We start from the raw sequence: 21,758 nt of genomic DNA on the forward strand, positions 1-21,758 counted from the left end.
TCTTTATAGATGTAAATGGTGATTTGTAATTGTAAACTGAGGATTGTACCTGCAAAACACAAGTTACGATCCTGTTACAATTCTGTATAGAATTCTAGGGTAACACTTTACAGTAAGGGTCACTAAGTTAAGGGTTAGTTAATGCTTAATAAGGGTTAGTTAATGCTTATTACGCATTAACTAACCCTTAATTAACAGTTAACTAATGTGTAATTTACTAATGGTGTTCATGTTAACTAAGGTATTAATTTATACATTATTTAATAGTTTATAAAGATGACTATTAAATAATGTATAAATTAATACCTTAGTTAACATTAACACCATTAGTAAATGATTACCAGACACATTAACCCTTAATTAACAGTTAACTAGTTAATGCTTATTAAGCATTAACTAACCCTTAACTTAGTGACCCTTATTGTAAAGTGTTACCAATTCTAGAACTGACTTTGGGTTTTCAAATCACTTTTTTACGCTGGAAGCATTTCACAATATTGAGTCTATGTACAATTTGTTCAGGCAAAATATAGCTCCATATTTTCTAACTTATTTCTTACTGAACATTTGTAAGAGCAAAGTGCTAGGAAAGGATTTCATTTTTTTTTTTTCAACTGCCATCAGCGTAAACCAAACCAGGAATGTAGTTTCAGGAGAAAACCAATATCTGTACAAAGCCATTTGAGACAAAGTGAATCAAATCTCATATTCCGAGGTGGATCAAGATGGTAGATATACCGGAGGGAGGCTGTGGACAGCGTAATAACTAAATAAGCTGTCATGCGATTATCTGATAGCTATCAAATCAAAGGGTTTAATCAGTTTGAAGATTATTCTCTGAGCTGAATGGGATATGATGCTTTGATACCTGTCTCATGGCTGCAGGGTAACAGCCTGTTTTGTTGGACAAATGAGCTTTTTATGAACTTCCTCTGAAGCTATTCATGTGAAACTACCCACCCACACCTCCCTCCCTTTTAGTTGAATAGGGGGAAACGGCGCACATACACACAAGAGAGCACGCTCACGCACACAAGCATGTCTTCTCATGCTCTAGATCCCATAGCTTTGGCTTCGAAGACAAATTCCATAGTTCTATAAATGGAGTGGGGTTGAATAGCTACCAGCTACCACATACAGAGCAGAGCCTCAGTCGGGCTCCCGACCTTCTTCCCCCCTGCTTCCTCTGGGTAACAACCTCTCTAAAATAAGCCGAGGGAAGCGAGGAGGTGCAGGGGGGGAATCGCCGAGTGCCACCAAGGCATTTAGCGCTTTTACCCCACTGGAAATAACTCCCGGGGTGAAAGTCGCCTCTCTTTTTATACCCAGACAAACACAAGGGTCGTATAATGTTTCCAACTTGCTGTGACTCGGCATCTTTACTTTGCCCATTGCACTGATGTACTGCCTGAAGGACTGGGAGAGCGACTGATGAAGCTGCATTAAGACACATTTTAGGGTGTAGATTTCCGGGGCAGCTGGACCTTTTGGCTCCAACTGTGTCTAGGCAAGATGCTTTGGATGTACCAGACGCTACGCTAAGGCTCCTCAAACTATATTTGTGAAATACTGTGTTGGTGTATCTCTTACACCCCTTTTCCACCAACATGGAATGGGTTCCGTTCCGGTTCGCGCACCTAATTTTGAACCGTTCGGAGTATTTCGACCAAAAATAAATTGGTTCGGAACCCGAAAAGTTGGTTCCCAGCTGGAACCAAAAAGTAGCAGGTTTTCAAGTGCGAACCGTGACGACATCAGTGGCCGTGTCATATTCTACAGGTATAATAACAGAACAAAAGCTCGCAGGTAATCAATGCGATCCGCCATCTTGATACTATTGTTTACTTCTGGTGTGCATTGTGCGATGCCCTCCGTTGATGACGCATCCTTGATTACAATGGTTCCGCTCAAAACTGGTGGAAACGCGGGCTGGTTCACTAGATAGCACCAAGGTTCCAAGAATCCTGAACGGAACCGGTTCAAGAACCAGAGCTAATTTGGTGGAAAAGGGGTGTTAGACGCAGGATGACCGTGGCTTAATGTTGTCAGTCTGAACGTATAGTGGGTTCTAGCTGGTGCTAATGTCATATCAGTGTAAACCAGAATGGTAATATAGGAAGGCTGCCAGTTGCTCAGTGGCTCAGTTGGGAAAACATATATTGCAACCCTGCCCCTCACCCCACCCCCATTAAGGTACCTTGAGAATGCATTATAGCAAAGAATGTATCCACTGCTATACTTTTTAAAGGTATGATATGCAACTTTTTTCTTGATCAGCTGTCTACCTTGACACGACGTCTGAGGCTGAGGAAACCAGCATCCGTAAAGTGCTGAAGAACAGCTGGACACAGACAAAGAGACAGTTTCTTCCTGCTTTCCTCAAGTTGTTGCTATGACGTCCCTGTTCTACAGCAGTAAACTTCACCTTGATAGCCACAACCAGCTCACCGCTGGCCACACACACAGCAAATGGTATTAACCCCAATACGTCCCTGAAAAGCACTGAAAAGCCAAATTCAGGTAGAAACAGGAGATTCAGGCATGAATACACAGACTGTTACTATCCTGCCAAGTCTACTGTCATATGAGGCCAATCTCCCTGATGGTGGCGCTATAGCATTCGTCCAAAGTTTAAATTAGTCTGCAAAGTCTGCAGTTTTCTGAGGATTTGTACACCGCTACCTAGTGGATATTATGAAGTTAATCGCTCTGTTTTTTTTTAAACATAAAGTGTAAAACTAATTAATTCAACCTCCTCCCAATTCCAAATGACTCCAAACCAGCTTCCAAATAATCTGCAGACCATACACTTTGAAAAATTAAAAATTTGCAGCCACCATTTGTGGATGGAGCTGATCAAAAATTGCATTTAGTGTTTTGATATCTTACATGGTTTGGCCGGTGAAGTTCCTGGCAGGCGTGGCCTATCACAAAATTGGCCGTAACTCATTGACTGTCCAGTCTTCACAAAACTTGGTATCTTGAGTACAAGGACAGAAAAAAACGCCAACCAAAGTATTTTAAAATTGACGTTTAGGGTGCGCGACAAATGTCAATTTTCGACCAACTGACACAAAAAATAGACCTAGATACAAAAATGTATCAAATGTAAACAAGATGGCTGCCATTCACCAGTGAAATGGCAGTGGCTATGCAGAAAAGTAGTCAAAGCTCAACAACCATTTGTCCAGTATTAAAAATACTTGGTTGATTAAAGGTTAGTAAACATATAGGCAAACACACCTTAAAAATGAAAAACATCACAAATCTTTTAAAAGCCAGATCTGCCATATCGTTGGCACACTATCACAAAACTTGAGTTTTTCAGCACCAGTGCAGTGGCCTAATGGATAAACTGTCTGTCCATCAAACAAAAGATTCAGAGTTCAAATCCCAATGACTCCATGTCCAACATCTAAAGTGTTCAATGGTTGTCAATTTGGTGACTGAAAGAAGCACATTCTGAAGTGAAAACATCACAAATCTTTTAAAAGGCCAGATTTCCCATGTCATAGGTTGCACTGTCACAGAAAGTATTCCTTTATTTCATGCACTGGCTAGTGCATCTGTTCATCATGGCAGAGGTTTCAGGTTCCACCTCTGAATCCTATAGGTGTTTGAACCCTCTAATCACCGCTGGTGGCTATATTTAGGGGCTGGGCCCATAGGCCTGCCAGCCTATTGTTATTGTATGTTTTCTTCCTTTCTTTCTTTCTTACTAAAATTGCCTTCCCATGAATGAAAATGTATGAAACTTTGTAGACAAGTACAATCTATTCCAGTTATACTGAAATTTGGAGACAGTTGGCCTAATGGTGGTGCTCCAGTAACAGTTCAAAGTTTAAAACTTTAACATATCACAAAAAATCAGCCAAATGTGCCTGAAACCTTCTGAAGTTGTTGGCTCAGTGGAGAGGAAACATTTGTACAGTACATGTATTTAGGAATTATGAAGTCCATCATTCTGATTTTTTCAAAAACTGTAAAACTAATTAACTCTTATAACTTTTTTACTCTATGTTCACATTACACCAAAATTGCTCACAGGCATCTTCATGCGCTATTTCAAAAACAGTCTATAAGGCTTGTTGATATATGCAAAACTTACTGAGCTGTGCATGTCTTAATGTACACATGTAAGCAATACTATATGCATGTACTGTAAATTCTTACTTACTATGAGTCCAATCGTAATTAAAATTAAATTACATGTTGAGTAGACATAAACTGTATGCAGTTTCATCATGGTATCTGAAATTGGAGGGAAATAATATATATATATCTATATATATATATATATAGATACATATATATAGATATAGATATAGATATATATATATATATATAATAAAAAATAACCAAAAATATGTATATAAAGTGCCTTGATTTTCAGAATGTATTATTTATATTTATCTTCAATATTGAATTTATGACAATCCAATAATTTAGTAATCATTTGATAGCCCTAGGTTGCTGTATTCACAGTATGATCTTATTGTCCAGCATATCATTTTTGTTTCTGCTAATATGTAATATGGTAATAGCTCATCATTGTATGATGTCGGCTGATTACTCATACTACTATGCTAATCTTTCATGCCAAAACTATTCTGATATATGAAAACTAATGCAGTTTATTGTTTTGATCTATAAGTTCCTCTTATAGTTTTAGGACATTATTTAGGCGTAACAGATTTCATTTTTCTCCTCCTTTTCCACATATTTTCCTCATGACCAAATGGCTAAGTTGTTACTGGCCATCTTATGGCTGTTTGAAGCTATATTTATATATTGTTATCTTAATGTGAAAAAAGTTGCATATGCAGCTTTACAATAAAAATTCTAAAGGTATGAGATTAAATGGCCACTCTCACTGAAATGAATTAAATGAAAGCTTTTGTATGTACTTTGTTGTCTGCCTGAGACTAGTTTTCACTGTTTTCAGTCCTAACATTGCAGCATACCATTGTTCCCAAACCCTAACCAGTGGGAGAATGGGAGAGATCAAGTTATGTCTGGGTTTGGGAATCTGTAGTGTTCAAACTGCATTACGTCCAAATATGGACAAAGGACAGCACATCACAATTCTATGCTGTAAGAAAAAGAACAACCAACAGTTGAGGGATGACAGAGAAGTGAGATTCTCTAGAAAGAATGTAGTTAGTGAGTCAGTATGTAATGCCCACTGGGTCATGTTTCAGAGGAATTGGATTATTCCTGGAAATCGGGACAGGACTGTGGACCGGAGTTGCTGTTCTGCCATGTGAGTCAGCACAGCAACGCTCCCATGTGCTCACTGAACTTCACTGTTTGCCCAATCGGAGACACGCACTCCCTCCAAATGTTCGCAAGTGTGTCGATTTGTTTCAATATGTGTCAAAAATGCTCCCTCCTCTCTTGGAAGCGGCTGAATTGTTGAGTGCAATTCTTGTAAACTGGACTGAGCGTGATCGTTAAACGTATGAAGTCAGCAGCGGTTGTCTAGACTGGAGGTTTTCATGCCAAGGACTCCCAAATCAACACACATTAGGCCACAGACCCCATTTGATCAGATTTAGTCACCAATTACCAGTGGTGGAAAGTAACCAAGTACATTTACTCAAGTACTGTACTTAAGTACAATTATGAGATACTTGTACTTTACTTGAGTATTTCCATTTGATGCTACTTTATACTTCCACTCCACTACATTTCAGAGGGAAATATTGTACTTTCTACTCCACTACATTTATTTGACAGCTTTAGTTACTTTTCAGATGGAGATTTGACACAATGGATAATATAACAAGCTTTTAAAATACAACACATTGTTAAAGATGAAACCAGTGGTTTCCAACCTTTTTGGCTTTTGACGTCTTACAAAAAGCAGTGTGTAGTCGGGTCACATTTCAGATGTCTATGAGTTGTTAACAGCTCCACCAAATAGTGATTTTTCCCTCTAAACCTCACATGGTTTCATTTCAATAAATGTTCAAATGATCCAATATTTCAGCAAAAATCAAAGATTAGAGAAAAAGTCCAAAAACTGAAAACAGATTTGTGGATCAGAACTTTGTTTTTTCTTCTTTCCTCTCCCGTTAATCATCTCACGACCCCTCAGATTTATCCGGTGACCCTTTGGAGGGGCCCGACCCCTAGGTTGGGAACCACTGGACTAAACTAGCTAACTGTATATAAAGTAGTTCAAACTAGCTCCACCTCCAGCAGCTACAACACTAACATGCTGCTTACACACTGATGCTTCAGTATTAATAATCTAATGATGTCATATATAATAAAATATCAGTCAGAGGGACCGAACCACTACTTTTACTTTAATACTTTAACTACATTTTGCTGCTAATACTTATGTACTTTTACTTAAGTAGGATTTTTCATGCAGGACTTTTACTTGTAATGGAGTATTTTTACATTGCTGTATTGGTACTTTTACTTAAGTAAAGGATCAGAGTACTTCTTCCACCACTGCAGATTACCAAAAGCTTCCTAGCAGTAAGATCATTTCGGTTCCAGAGACCAGAATTTCTTAACCCATGGGTTAGGATCGGGAAAGAGTTGCGGTCCTCATCCTGGTCAGTTCATGACAAATGTACAAGTGTGTTTTTGTTCTAGACAGAATAATTTGGGAACACTTACCATAGACATTTGAACAATTGTATGATCATCTTTCCCTAAGATGAAGCTTAGGAACCGGGTCCTAGAAGTACTCCTACTACTACTACTACGTTGAATAGAAGTAATTATAGCACCAAAAGTTCTGTAGTTGTCCTGCACTGTTTTGTGAAACTGGCACCTAAAGTTCTTTCTGATATCAGTTCAAAACAGTTTCCAAAGCTGTTTTAATATGATTTTTACCGTGCCATAATATCATAATATGAACATTTTCTGCTCGTTTGGGTTAAAGGTGAACTTGGCCTCCTCCTGCACATCGCCATCCATGAAACGCTTGCAATGGTACACAGGGATGTGATTAGGACAACACACAAAAAGCAGCAAAAGATAGGGGAAAGCGGGACTTTGTGACAGAAATGAATCCGAGTTGGGTGTCCAAAAAGACAGAAAGCCTGAACAAAATCTGTAGAATCCCAACACGGGCTGGCTACTGTACTTACATGGTTTCTTGGGACACTTCTGGCATTTGTGGAAACCCCAGGACGTCCCGATGGTCCCACAGCAGTCCTCCTGTTTACTGAGACCCGGCAGAGCCTTCCCACACTGATATATACAGATGGACAGAGATACAGAGAGAAAGGAGTAGGAATGGAGAGAAAAAAAAGAGACAAAACACAGTGAGACGCATGGAAAACAGAGTGGGAAGATGGAAATGGGAAGATGGGATAGAGAGATGGGAGGAAAGTTAAGATGAAAGAGAGGAATAGAAGGCAGTGGGAAGAATGAGAGGAGGAGGAAAAGGCCAGAGAGAGAGAGAGAGAGAAGAATGATAGAGAGATAATGAGAGAGAGAGAATGATAAAGAAAAGGCATTGGTGGAGGAAAAGTAAGAGAAAAGGGTGAGTGACAAACCTCAGGATTTTAATGGGAAAATCTGTATCACACTTTACTCAGCTGTATGACAAAACACCCACACCCACACACACACAAACACACACATCCAGCCTTGATCCGACAGACACACACAGAAAAGAATACACACCCCTCTCCCTCTCCACCCCCCACTCGCTGACAGACCCTTATCTATCTTTACAGCAACAATTTGACTGCAAAATGTAAACCAAATAGAATGGTGATCTGAGGCAGATAAGTGGGATTAATAACGGGGGATGGATTGAAGCGTTGCCATGGGTTACAAGACTGTTTTCATGCACACAAAAGTTTATTTTAGATAAGATCTTCTTTTTCTGGGTATAAACCAAAAAGCCCCTTGGTTTAGATGGGGGCTAATTAGAACTGACAGACAAATAGCTAGTTTTCAAATCTAAAGATGATTGATGGTTTGAGTGAGTGAGTGAAACACCCTTTTTTTCTAAATCGTTTATCACTCAACTGTGATGCCGAGGTATAACTCACTAAATTATACACATCTTAAACTCATGCAAATTGCTGTCCCAATTTTTGCTGAGAAAATTTAATTTGTTTATTTTTTTGCTCGCAACATTCCTCGCAGTATACATATCTTCAGTAAGAATAACTCAAACTCAGTTCAAACTGTTGCCTCAACAACTTTCATGCTTACCAGGCCAACATCTACATAATCTTATGTGTCTAAGAGCCTGTAGTATTTTCATTAGGTCCTTGTTGAACTGCCATGTCTGCAGCACCTGTGGTAGTTACCTTTATAGACCAGCTGATGCTCCTGCTGATGCTAGTTTTCACTGCTGTTACGTTGGAAGACTGATTTTTCCATTTCACATTTCCCTACAATTCATATTGCTTGTGGAAGTGTTTGGCTAGCTAGCAGTGTTTGGCTAGCTACTAAGTACCGTACTAAGTACTAAGTAAGTAAGTTTCCTCTAATATTGGCCTTTATTTACCTCAACTGCAGAGGGTACCAGGCCTTTATTGGAAGCAGGCTTATATTAGAGATAGGCCTTTATTTCTAATTCCCTCTGTTTGATAAGTATATTTGCTCATATTTTAGTATGAAGCCTCCTTGTTTTCTGATCTGCTTCTGTTGGGGTTCGTTAGGTAGCCGTTTTTTTGTTACTGCGACGCATTACCAATAATTACGGTAATCGACGACGGCACGATCCAGAGACTTCCGCAGGCTGAGCCATTTTGTGGCATACTGCCATCTTGTGGCACTTGTACGTTACTACAAACTACAGTTACATTATATAACAGGCACCAGGAGTTTACCGGTATCCACCGTTGTTTTTTCCTTTGTTTTTTCCCCGGCCTGTATTTGGGGCCGGCCTTTATTTGTTCGTGTCGACCACGGCCCCGGCCATTATCGAAGACCCAGCTTTTAATTGACTACCGGCCACTGTTAGAGGAAATACAGTAATTCCATTACAACTTTTGTTTGTTTGATTTATGTTTTCTATATTGTTTGTTGGACTTCTTCATTGTAAGTGGGCTATTCATTGTTAGTGTAGCAGGCCTTGCTATGTGTATGTTAGCAGAAGCATTAGTTGTTAATTGTAGTAGTGAGCTATTATTAATCATTTGATTTTATTACCTTATTTTCCAAGATGCTCACAGCTGGCAAGTAACTGGTGCTAAGCAAATTTTTACTTGTTTAGACTGAATTCAGATCAGTGTTATTTCCATTAGTGACAACTTCAGTTAAATTGGGCACATATGTAAAGCATAATTGCTACTCCCAACTAGTTACCTCAGGTTTATATTTCAGCTAAATTCAGCTAACGTAAGACCTCTCTGGCAGCGTAGCTACCTGACTCCCTGTGGTCTCCTGGAAGCAGCGGCCCAGCTGGCTCTTGGAGGTGACAGGCTGGTACTGTGGAAGCTGGTAGCCATGTTGGCTGGGATAGACCATGTTGTGGCCGTGGTGCTGGATCTTCTGGCTGCTCTCTGTGTGGTGGTAGCTGTAGCTGGTGGAGGAAGAGGAGCCCGACTGGGGACCCTTGATCTTATGGCCGTTGTTGTGGTAGTTGTCCAACTGAGAGACCTGGTGGATCTGAACTGAGGCCTCTGGAGGATGCTTGATGTGGATGTTGACAATGTTGGGGCTGAATTTCACTGGAGGCAGAAGGGGAACATTATCATTATTACAGTACATTATCATTAAAGACAAAGAGTAGAGCATCTTTAAATATGCTAGGTTTAGGTTTTCATGTTTTCCATAAGGGCTAATGTGGCTAAAAGACTGTAGTGTTGTTGTTTTTTTAACTGAAATGTCTGAAATGCCTGTGGTGGTTCATTCGAATTGCTTGTTGAAGTGTTTGACTAGCTAGTAGAAGATGCATTTCAAGTTCCCTGGTTTCCTTATACAGTTGTGTCATTGTCAACATTAGATTGTTTGATTTAGGTTTTGCATATTTTTTGCTGGACTTCTTAAGAGGATTTAATCCTTTGTTGAGGATGTAACGTTAGTGTAGCTGGCCTTATTAAGTCTAGTTAGCAGTTACGGTACTAACTAGTAAGTACTAGTTAGTGCTGATTTGATTTTTTTTTACATTACTTGCCAAAGATGCTCAAAGCTACCAAGTATGTAACTAGTGCTGAGCTAGTTTTCACTGGTTTTCATTCATATATTCCTGTGAAATTAGTTGCGATTACACAATATAATATTTGATGTGCATGTTCACAATGTTGGGGTTGAACTTTACTAGAAGTGCATCAGCTGAGGTAAATGTACTAAGGTACATTTACCTAGTACTGAACTGAATGATGACAAAGAAGAAAGTCAGGGCATCTTTGCAAGGAGTTTGACATGGATGATGTCAATGAAGGGAACCATGGCATTAAATTACTGCAAAGAACTCACTACATCCTTAAACTAGAAATAACCGCCTCATGGTTGTATCCCTCCGCCAATAAACTTTGTTTTATCATTGCAAGGACAGTCTTTATTTATTGAACATATATAATTAAGTGATTATTAGGTCAGCTTAAAGGATTTTGGTGTCTGCAAAAGTAAGTGACAGCACTTCCACCATTTTTGTATAATGACCCAAGATCGTTTTCTCAGCTACAGTGGTAAGCAAAACATTATGATGTCACAGTGAAGTTGACCTTTGAACTTTTGGATATATAATGTCATCACTTCATCATTTTATCCTATTAGACATTTGTGTGAAATTTTGTCATAATTAGCGTATGAATTCTTAGAAGTTCTTCTTAAAGTTATGGCCAAAAACGTCTCTTGTGAGGTCACAGTGACCTTGACCTTTGACCTTTGACCACCAAATTCTAATCAGTTCATCCTTGAGTCCAAGTGGACGTTTGTGCCAAATTTGAGGAAATTCCCTCAAGGCGTTCCTGAGATATCACGTTCACGAGAATGGGACGGACATACGTACGTACGTACATACGGACAGACAACCTGAAAACATAATGCCTCCGGCCACGGCTGTCACCGGCGCTGAGGCATAAAAACAAAGCAAGTCAACTTAAAACCAATATTTTGATGCTTGTGTTGCATCTAAGAGGTAGGCCTTTTACAGATGTAGCTATCATAGAAGAGTGATAGAGAGTCCCACTTTTTTTTTTTTTACAATGGCTAATGCATTGGCTGAATGTCATGCTCTCTTCTTTTATTTCATGAAATGTTTGATGGTTTTTTTTTTTTTACTTTTAATCATTCACAGAAGCTTGGTAGGGAACGCATCCTCTTTTTCAGTAACTCCGTGTTTCACATTCACAAGCCGCACAGTGACACTGGGAAGCTGCCCGGTACAACCGCAGTCTTCCATTTGTATTTTGAGTGTCTTGCCTTTCTCTTACCAGGATTCTGCCCGTTGTTGTAGGTCAGAGGCAGCGTGTGTGTCGAGTGGACCTGAGTTTGGCTGTAGCCGCCTGACGTCTGCTGGTGTTGCTGGTGCCCGTTCTGGATGGGCATCTGGCAGAACTTTCCAGTAAAGTTGGGCGGGCACTGACACTTGTCCCTGGCGCTGCACTTGCCACCGTTTATGCAGGGCAGATGACACACCACTGAGGAAAGAAAAATGAAACGAATGAATGTAATGCTTAGAATCTGCATCCCAACTACCTGCAACATACCGTTTCTGTTCCAAATCCTGTTGTGAATTCTGAAGAAACTTTAAACGAAGATCCCAGACACGTAGACAAAACAGACACTTGGTTCCAAACTTTGTCTGACATCTCCCTGAGTTCTTCCAATGTTATTTCTTTTCTCCCACTGATTGGTCTCTCCTTTGTTCTTATCTCTCCATTCCAAGGAAACCTGGACGTCTTGCGCGGGGGAACGTCCCAGTGCTAATGATTAACATGAAAAAAAGATCTAGCCCTGTACAGCAGCCCGTGGCTCGCATCGCCCTGCAGTCATCTACCAGGGGTTTCCACGCCATTACGCATTCAGCTGGCTGTCCAAACCGTCACCCCCACTCCCCCGCCATCAATATTCATTACCGTGGGGCGGACGGCAAATGATCCATTACGCCCGCAGACTGCATAATTCCTCAGCAAACCTTTGTTTAATTGAGTGGCCTAGGAATATATTCATGTATTCAGTCGGAGGGTTTGTTTGCCAGCTTAGCGCTGACACCAGGCGCGCAGTCCCTGTTGAAGGAGAATATGTGTTCAGGCCCAGATAAGGCTGTTCTGAGGCGCCGGTCCAAAATGACAGGGAGTCAACCCCAGGACAGAAGTGCTAGTCAGTGAAGAACTGAATGATACACTCGACAATGGATTTTGCTCAAAAGTACCACTTTGGACATGGAAAGTAAGTGCTTAAAGGAATAGTTCACCCAAAAATGAAAATTCCGTCATCATCTACTCACCCTCATGCCAAATGAAACACAGGTGAAATTTGTTAGTCCATATAACACACAGGGAGGTTGCCAGCACAACTTGGTAGCAGCCTTCTCCAAAACAACTGAAGTCAATAGGGACCTGTTCTTTAGAGTTCCAAAACAAAAACAGCCAAACAATCACACTGTGAATAGAAAGACCTATACACCATTATTTGTTGCAAATCAATTAGCTGTAGTTAAGATTTGCACTAAATTATAGTGTAAATATACTGTAGGTCTTTTTGGAACTCTGAAGTACTGGTCCCCACTGACTTTAGTTGTTTTGGAGAAGGCTGCTATGGAGTTGTGCTGGCAACCTCCCTGTGTGTTATATGGACAAACTTCACCTGTGTTTCATTTGGCATGAGGGTGAGTAGATGATGACAGAATTTTCATTTTTGGGTGAACTATTCCTTTAATTGAGCAAGTTCAGACTCTAGCCATCATCCTTTTTTTTTTTTTAAGTCTGCTGTGAAAACCATACATTCAGTCTCAAAGTGTCTGTCTGTCTGTCTGTCTGTCTCTCAGAGCTGTCAGCCACCCAAAGGCTTATTCACCCACAAAGGAATTTCCTTCAGCGCTCCAGCTAGTCTCCACATGCGCTGTGCACACCACCCAGCCCACTTAGCTCAGCACACTCCCTGGCAAGCCAAATTTGAATGAAGAGGGGGGGGGTTCTATTATAGGAATTCAAATTTTCCTCTATTAATATACATGTATAATCAAAGATGTTTAATGAAGAGATTGTTAGAATTTGATCTTGTTTGAGTGGTTCAATTTAAAGTTCTTGCATTCTTTAAAAATTCACCCTTTTTTATGGAAGCGTACTGTTAACTATATTCAAATGTTAATGCGATTGTGTGATTGTTCTGCCAGTGAGGACTAATGCCATGCTCCCATCATATCAGAAGAAGCAGAAGAACAGGAGGACACCTCGTTGCTACACCTTCACGTGTTTAACTGTCGTATTTTACAATCTCCTTCTGAAAGACCGTGAGGAGCAAAACCAACATGTTTGCCTCCTGTGTTGACACTCTCCTGCAATTTGCGAAGCCAAATGGGAGATATCAGAACCTTGAAAAAATGTCCACATGTCCTACATGTAATTACCACTAGGAGGATGACCAGTGAAGGATTATTTTCCAGTCGGCAGCTCGTATTTACGGTAAATCCTCAAATTCATTCAATTAATACCCTTTAAATGAAGCTACATTTATTTGCAAAACATCATGAGTCAAGAGCATTATCTTTATCCTGAGCCATAGTATATTTGAAAACAAAATTATGACAACTAAATAGTATGGAACCTTTAAATGAATAATAGAATATATACAGTACATATACTGTTAATGGCTCTATTTTGGCAGCCATTTTCAATAATTGCAAGCCCTAAGACTGTCTTGGGGCATATGTATATGCATTGTTTCTAGTTGCCTGTGTGTCTCTGTCAGTGTTTGCATGCATGTGTGTATATGCATGTGTGTGCAATAGGGTACCAGTATAGGGTCTGTATATACTGGATGTCGACCAGTCAGATATCAGGTACCAATGAAATGATGGAGGTTCCTCCCTGAATCTAATTCTTGTCGAAACATGAATGCTTGTAATTTTTTTTAATTTTTTGAAAGATATCGAACATCGGCACAAAATAGCATACACCTCATTAACTATGCATACTGTCAACCAATCAGAGCATTCATTAAAACCTGGGTGTAGGTGACATCATTTACACCAGGAAGTGGAATTCTATGTTTGATTCAGTTGACAACCAGAGGGAGAGTTTGTCAAAGTGTGTTAGTCAAATTTCCACAATGCTGACAGTTACAATGATTTGGGTAACTTTGCATTAGCAGGTAATTTGTCCAATTACATCATAAAATTGAGAAATGCATTGCACCGCTCCTTTGAAGATTTATGTCATTTTAAAAAGGTGGGTAAACTGTATTCAGGTGGGTTTACCCTCCACTCCATCTCTGATTATATGCTGTCAGAGAATACATCAAACAAATCCAAAGAAATTCCTGGGAGGTGTCATGTATTATGTAATAACACGACGAAATGTAATACATTTTCACTTCATTATGTAATAACACCCGCATTTCGTAATAATCTGCCGCATTTTGTAATACACAGCAGTAGCTAACATTAGCAACTAGTGAGCCAGTAATGATAGCCTTGATGTTAACTATGCTTGTCAGTTGTGCATTGTGATGATTTGAATAGTGAGTACTGCAGTGAGTGAAAAGTGCAGTTTCTATTAAGCTAAGGAATACGGTGACACTTAATGTAGTTTTGACCAATGAAAGATACTACTAATCTACTGAACTAATAGTATCTTTTTAAAATGAATTTTGAGTCAGTGTGATTCATGCTAGAATACATAAAATAAACATTGTTGTTATAATGTTATAACTATTTTTAATGAATGAAGACATCCATTTTGGTTGGTTATTACATAATGCACCATATTATTACATTTTCATCCCAAAAAAAAGTGCAACTTTTGCGGTGTTATAACCACTGCAATATGTAATAATTTATTACAAAATGCGGGGAAATTTATTACATATTGCGTTCAGGCTGTGTATTACAAAATGCGGCAGATTATTACAAAATGCGGTTGTTATTACATAATGAAGTGAAAATTTGTTGAGTTATTACATAATGCAATGTTATTACATAATGCGTTGTTACACACCCTAAATGCGAGATTCAAAGGCAAGCGGGGGAACTGGCTTCCTACTACTGTTTCAAAATCCTGGTTGCTTCTTTATTTTACATTTGTGTGTTTTACAGCAATCACATTCATCATTCCAGCCATAGCTACCACGCAACAAGGAGGTATTATTCTTTCATAAGGGCATGGAGCCTCGCATGCGGAGCTCCCCGACTGTTTTACAATTACAAAACCGCAGCCTTTTTGTTTACTTTGGTGTTTCTCCCTCTAGAAAAGGACTGGGTTTGTTAGGCTTTGCAGCGGTGACACATAATGACAGAGGTAATAAATCTGTTTCTCCCCAACCCAGTCATTACAGTGACAATAACACTGTTAGAAACCTCATCCCCGTCTCTGATGCCATCTGCGGCTCAAAGCTCCTCTCCTCTACCTTTTGAAGTCTCTCTCTCTCTCTCTCTCGCTCTCTTTCTCTGTCTGTCTGTCTCGCTCACTTTCAAACTCTTGTTTCATTCCCCCTTTCTCATCAAAAAGTCTGTTTCGAGTATATCGACGCGCTTTCCTATCCACTTTCTACCGGTTCTTGTGTTGTAGAGAAAGTCTGCTGGCTTGTACCACTTACCGCAGTTCACATAAGGCGAGATAAGTTACAGATAGTGTGAATCTAAATTTCAACTCAAACTCATTTATTTGGTACTTGTGTCTGTAATGCACCGTAATCAACGAAGCAATCATGTCAAGGGGCATAAGCCGCATAAAACAACAGTGGGTTTCGTTAAATGAAACTACATTTATTTGCAAAACATCATGAGTCAAGAGCATTATCTTTATCCTGAGCCATAGTATATTTGAAAACAAAATTATGAAAATTGAATAGTATGAAATCTTTAAATGAAAAATAGAATATATACAGTACATACTGTTAGTGTGTCTCTGTCAGTGTTTGCATGCATGTGTGTATATGTGTGTATCTGTGTGTGCATGCATGTGTGTGCATGTGAGTGTGTCCCTGAATCTAATTCTTGTGGAAACACTGAATGCTTGTCATTTTTTTTTTTTTTTTTTTTTGAAAGATATCGAACATCGGCACAAAACAGCAGCTATTCATTAATTCACTATGGGACACCTCATTAACTATGCATACTGTCAACCAATCAGAGCAGTAGGGTTTGTTCAGTATATGCCACAGATACCAACCTTCCTAAATTGACGTATGACAAGAGGTGTTAGGTGATAATGTGTAACTCATGCTGCATTCAAGACATGTCGGAAAGCAAGACTGACTTCCCTCTAGGAAAAATGCAATGGAACGGTACGTGATATAAGTTGGAGGTCACGTCAACATGGTGACATACACTGTAAAGGCTGCGCATTACTTTGAATATGTTTATAATCCTCAAAAAATTAACGTATAGGGGAAAGCGGGGTACGATTAGCCAGTGGGTAAGTTGAACCCCTCCCTGTATCCTAGCAATGGTAAGCATTATGTGTCATGTGACCAGGCATTAAGGAAGAGACTTCCATTTCAACATGGCTGTAATGGAACCAGGGCATAGGACAAGTAGTAAGTATATTTATGTGCATAACATTTATTTGTGCAACAAAAAGTATAATTTTGACAGTCATTGTTGAATGGCTGTTGTCTCAATACACATTTAGCTACATTCAAACACAATAAATGTTGGTCTACTACTAAGCATTTCATCCAGACTCCAACATGAATAATTCAGCGGCTCAATTTACCCCCTTGCTAGGATCAACTTACCTCCACTTTGGGGCAAATTGAGCCATTAAGGGACCACTTTTCTTTAAGAAGTTGTATTTTCATTCTTCTTTCGTTTAGCTGCATTCTTACCAGTTAATTTGAAGCTTTTGTTTTAGTTCTTTAGTCTCATTTTTCCTTGCCAAGATAACATTTTGAGTAAAAACCGGCTCATCTGACCCCGCTCTCCCCGCCACTCATCAAGACAAGACTGATTCCTAAAAGAGTGACTGATTTCTGGGTAAAATGGCAGCTAGCCCCTCCCTGCCCCACGCAGTGCGGCTCATTACGAGTCATCTCTTACCAGCAGCAGCCACCCCTAAGCCACAATGGTTACACAGTCATCTTGTTGTGGCCAAACCACATGCTACTGTGGCCCTCAGTGTGGTGAGAGATCTGAAGGTGGCAAAGAAAAACAGCACTGTTTCAAAGAGCCGTCAAAACACTCTCATCTTATCTGAATCACACACATCTCAACGCTTGGGTAGGAAATCAAAGTCATGAACAGGATGTAAATATAACAGTAAATCACGGGAAAGTGATAAGAGTCATCCGATACAATTTGCTTTTTGGTTTATCGGTAAGACTGATGTTGGCCAGATTTAGAGCACATGTGGAGGACCACACCAAGTACACTAATTCCTTTTTCATGATTACTTGATGAGTATTAAACATGCAGAAGAAAAAAACGTGAAAAATGCACATGCTCGAGTTGACTCAGGGGGAGTGGTTTGGCGTTTGTGGCCAGATGTAGGCTGCCAAATAAACCCGATCAAAAACCAAGCATTCCTTTCTGCTTCACATTCATACAGTTCCACACATTCACCCTGGGAGCTGACCAGTACAACCACTGAGAGACTACTAGAATATAACTACCATGGTTTCTACAATAAATTAGACCTTGTGAACAACCTCACTTCAATGTTTATTCCTTGTTTAGTAGCTGGTTAAGCAGCTAACTAGCTATCAATGGACTCCAATTCTATGGTATTTGGAAAGTTAGCTAAGTAGCAATCAATCGACTATGATATGTGGTTAGCAAGCTAACGTTAACTGTACGCTACACTACAACAGGAAAACCGGTAACACTTTATAATAAAGGTCACTATGTTAAGGGTTAGTTAATGCTTAATAAGCATTAACTAACCCTTATTAAGCATTAACTAACCCTTAACTTAGTGACCCTTATTGTAAAGTGTTACCACCTCGCTTCAAAGTTTATTCGTTGTTTAGTAGCTGGTTAAGTAGCTAACTAGCTATCAATGGACTCCAATTCTATGGTATTTGGAAAGTTAACATACCGTAGCTAAGTAGCAATCAATCGACTATATGTGGTTAGCAAGCTAACGTTAACTGTACGCTACACTACAACAGGAAAACCATGAATGTACCATCTATATTATATAATGTTATGGATTCCTCCATGTTCGATATTTTCCTTTAGAGGTTGACACAGCCAAACGAGTGTTTCTATTGGCCAGCTGTGCGAATTCACAGGTCAAAGTTCACAAAATTTGAACTCTGCGCAAAGGCGATTCGCAGCCACAAGCAACAGTTTTTATTTGTCCTTTGCGTCGTTTTCAACTGCCGTCAATGGGAAGCGAAGGGATTTCCGCATAGTTGTCCCCCACAAAAGGGGGGACTATGGATCGGTCTCCGTCCGTTAGTTCGTCCGTTAGTTCGTCCGTTAGTTCGTCCGTTAGTTCGTTCGTTAGTCACACTGTAACGTTGACTTTGTGCCACTAGGGGGCGGCATTGACAATGAATGGCTACTCGGTGGTGCAGCAGGTCACTGACTGACCCAAGGGTGGAACTACATCACTGGTGGGGGACAACATGTTTACTATTTGCTTGTTTCTTGCTAGTGTGCCCGCGCCTTTACTCCTTCACTTTTTCTGCCCGCCTGGTCGATATTCCACTCACAATTCAGCTTCTCTTCCCTTTAACACTAGACAGGCCAAGCCGCCGTCAGCTGACAGTTGTTTTGAATTTAACACTGAACTATCTAAGCTTTCAGAATGTCCTTCTATGACTTTCCCTATTTTTTACAAGGGACGATTTCTGTAAAACTGCTCTGAAAACTTCACAAACAAAATTGTGTGACAAACGCGACGAGTCGTGCTGATGCAGAAGTAGACTGGTGCGTCTGGAGTGTGAAGAGAAGACATGATGTTTTAACCAGCAGCAGAGAGCGACTGGACCTCAGAGCCCAGATCAGCTCAGTCTTATAGGATCCAGATGGGGCCCTTGGCTAGAACCCCAATAAAAGCCTTTTTAATGAGCTGCTGGGGTGACACACACACACACACACACACATCCAGACAGCTCTCCACGCTCTCACTACCATACACAACCGAGCTGAGTCAATTTGTATACTCCGGGGAGAGAGAATGTGTGTGTGCATGTACGCAAAGACACACATGAAAGTGAGTGAGTGAAATGTGTATGTACATTTCATGCCTATATTATTTATTATGTGGAACTTAGTGAATGTGAAAGGAGCCTGGAGGAGGTCTGGAACCCTGGAGCCCCGGAGGTATGGAGCCCTGGCAGCATTGGTGGCCTCGAGCCCTGGATCCCTGCAGGCATGGAGCGCTGGAGGGCCTGGAGGACATGGGGGTCTGGAGGTTTTGTTAAATCCCTGGTCTCCGGTGCTCTCCAGGCCTGGAGAGACGGTGCTTATACGGCAGCCCGGGTCTCCAGGCCCCTGGGTGCCTAATGAGATTTTAAGACGGCCCCCGTCTGCCTGGCAATTCTCACAAAAATCCCACTTAGCGGTTGGAGTAGTGGAACAGGTTGGCTCAGACCAGGCAACCCTAGACTCACCAGACAGCCCAGAATCCTACTGTTTACTACTGGTACAGGATCTGGCAACCCAAGAAGCCCTCTATCTCACCTCCCCTGCCAGCCCACTTCCACCACAGCGAGGCAAGCAGACAGGGTTGGTGTGTGTGTGTGTGTGTGTGTGTGTGTATGTGTGTCACCCCAGCAGCTCTTTAAAAGCCCGTGGTGGGGTGGAGTGGACTCTATTGAAAGAGTAAAATAGGGGCCACACTCTCCCCCCCCCTCCCCTTGTGGCTGCCAGGTATAGGGATGACAAAAAAAAGTAATTTATGTAGCAAAAAATGGGGATAGAGGAAAAACTGACAGTGTGTCGATTCGAAGCTAATGAAACCTGACAAGGAGGAAATGACGGCTACCGGAGGAGCAGTTGACTCCAGCCATCGCGGGCTCCTTATAAGGCTGGGCCTGCACAGCTAATAAACTCCCCAGCACACTCCCAACCTGGCAACCCGGCGCTGGACTCCAGCTCTCTCTCATTCTCTCTCTAACCTTCATAGTCTCTCGCTCCCCTGCCTTTCCACTGTTAACTCCATCAGTGTCCGAAATGAACTTTCGGGGCTCACCTGCCAAAGAATGGTGACCTACAAAGATTTACATGCCAATATTTACCGGCCAAAATAATAAATACACATTTTTGTATTGTGTATTAAATGTTATAGTCTCACTCTGGTGGGTGACCCTTATTTATTTATCCACCAACACTCATTTTACTGGCATTTGGTGCTTGGTCAGTGGTAATTTCAGACACTGACTTTATTGTCCATTGAATGATCACATGATCACACTCACACTCTCAGTCCTAGCACACATTCTGACATTGACATTTTGACATGTGCAAAAAATGTCGTTCAAGCTGCGACCTGCATCATTTAGTGAAATCAGGACCTAAATCCCTTTCTGACATCAGTTGAAAAAAGTTTGCAAAGCTGTTTTAATATGATTTTGTCATGTCATAAGGTCATATTGTAGTATTGTATTTATTTTTTGTGCTCGTTTGGGTTGATGTTGAACTTGCAGGTCATGTAAACCTAAGCGGTTTGACTTGGCCTCCAACTGCATGTCAAATGCTTGCTGCGATATCTGGGGCCATCATTTATAGAGCGGCAATGTGAGAGCCACCAAAGCTCCACCCCCACTGCTATCACCACACACACACACACACACACATATTAGGGAAGATATATCGAAATCCAATATATCGTGATACAAAAATGTGGCAATACGTATCGTGGGGCAGAAACTGTGATATTAGTTACATTTTATTCTGCTGTAGTAATCACAAATGAGACGCTTGACCATCACAGTTTCACAAACTCTCCATCCAAAATATTATTATTGTCACTTTGTAATTACATTTTAAAATTGTTGTTTACATTCTAGCAAGCTAAAACCATTGCTAGAAAGATTTGTGGCACTTTTTTTGTCATTTAACTTTTATTTATTACATCGTACATCGTGGTTGTATTGAATCGTGAACCCCATATCACGTATTGAATTGTATTATCGTCCCAGCCCTAACACAAATACACAAACTATACCTGTGGCCAGTTTTGGCACTGACCAAACACCTGACTGCAGTCTGCTAGCCCTGAAACTATTAGAACATTATGCCCATTGCAGTGATCAAGTCTCTTCCAGAACTCCAGACACACAGTCAACACCCCAGGACAACAAAGACAAAACGAAGGAATAGGACGCCCCTCCATTTCAGCCCCTGCTCATCTCAACACAAACTCAAAGAGGGTTACCTGAGGAACTGAGAAACGAATGGAACTGAAAAGGAGTCAGTATATATAAAATGAAAGGCTGGAGGAGGTGAAGCGTCGAAAATACTTTTCTCGAGAAGAAAAGTACGACTCCCTCTGTTATTCCTCTTAGTCCCCCCTCCTTCCCTTCCACGCTCGACTCACCTCCCGTCCCGACCTCTCCCCCCCCCCCCCCCGAAAAAATCAATTTGGTTTAATCCGACCGTAAATGCCGCGATATTGTCTGGACCGCGGCTGACACAAACGAGCTGGCAGCCACGGGCGTCTTTAATAAAGGGGAGCCGGGAGCCCGAGAGCCAGGAAGCTCTCAGCACTTGG

The 21,758-nt window shown here is 40.8% G+C and overlaps 1 protein-coding gene across 1 annotated transcript in view; it reads right to left on the reverse strand.

Moving 5' to 3' along the window:
- ltbp1 (latent transforming growth factor beta binding protein 1) overlaps positions 1–21,758 on the reverse strand; it is a gene marked incomplete at its 3' end in the record, with an annotated part of 174,087 nt that overhangs the window by 87,795 nt on the left and 64,534 nt on the right. The window contains exons 8-11 of the mRNA XM_071546423.1: positions 11,367–11,573; positions 9,355–9,659; positions 7,113–7,215; positions 6,928–6,945 (exon numbers count right to left, since the gene is read on the reverse strand). Coding sequence (XP_071402524.1) covers positions 6,928–6,945; positions 7,113–7,215; positions 9,355–9,659; positions 11,367–11,573 — 633 coding nt within the window. The remainder of the gene's footprint in view (positions 1–6,927; positions 6,946–7,112; positions 7,216–9,354; positions 9,660–11,366; positions 11,574–21,758) is intronic.

The sequence above is a fragment of the Centroberyx affinis genome, unplaced genomic scaffold, assembly GCF_046629955.1.
Source record: "Centroberyx affinis isolate AG114_WGS23_722 - 3 ecotype Tasmania unplaced genomic scaffold, CSIRO-AGI_Caff_v1 ptg005267l_1, whole genome shotgun sequence".
Lineage (NCBI taxonomy): Eukaryota > Metazoa > Chordata > Actinopteri > Beryciformes > Berycidae > Centroberyx > Centroberyx affinis.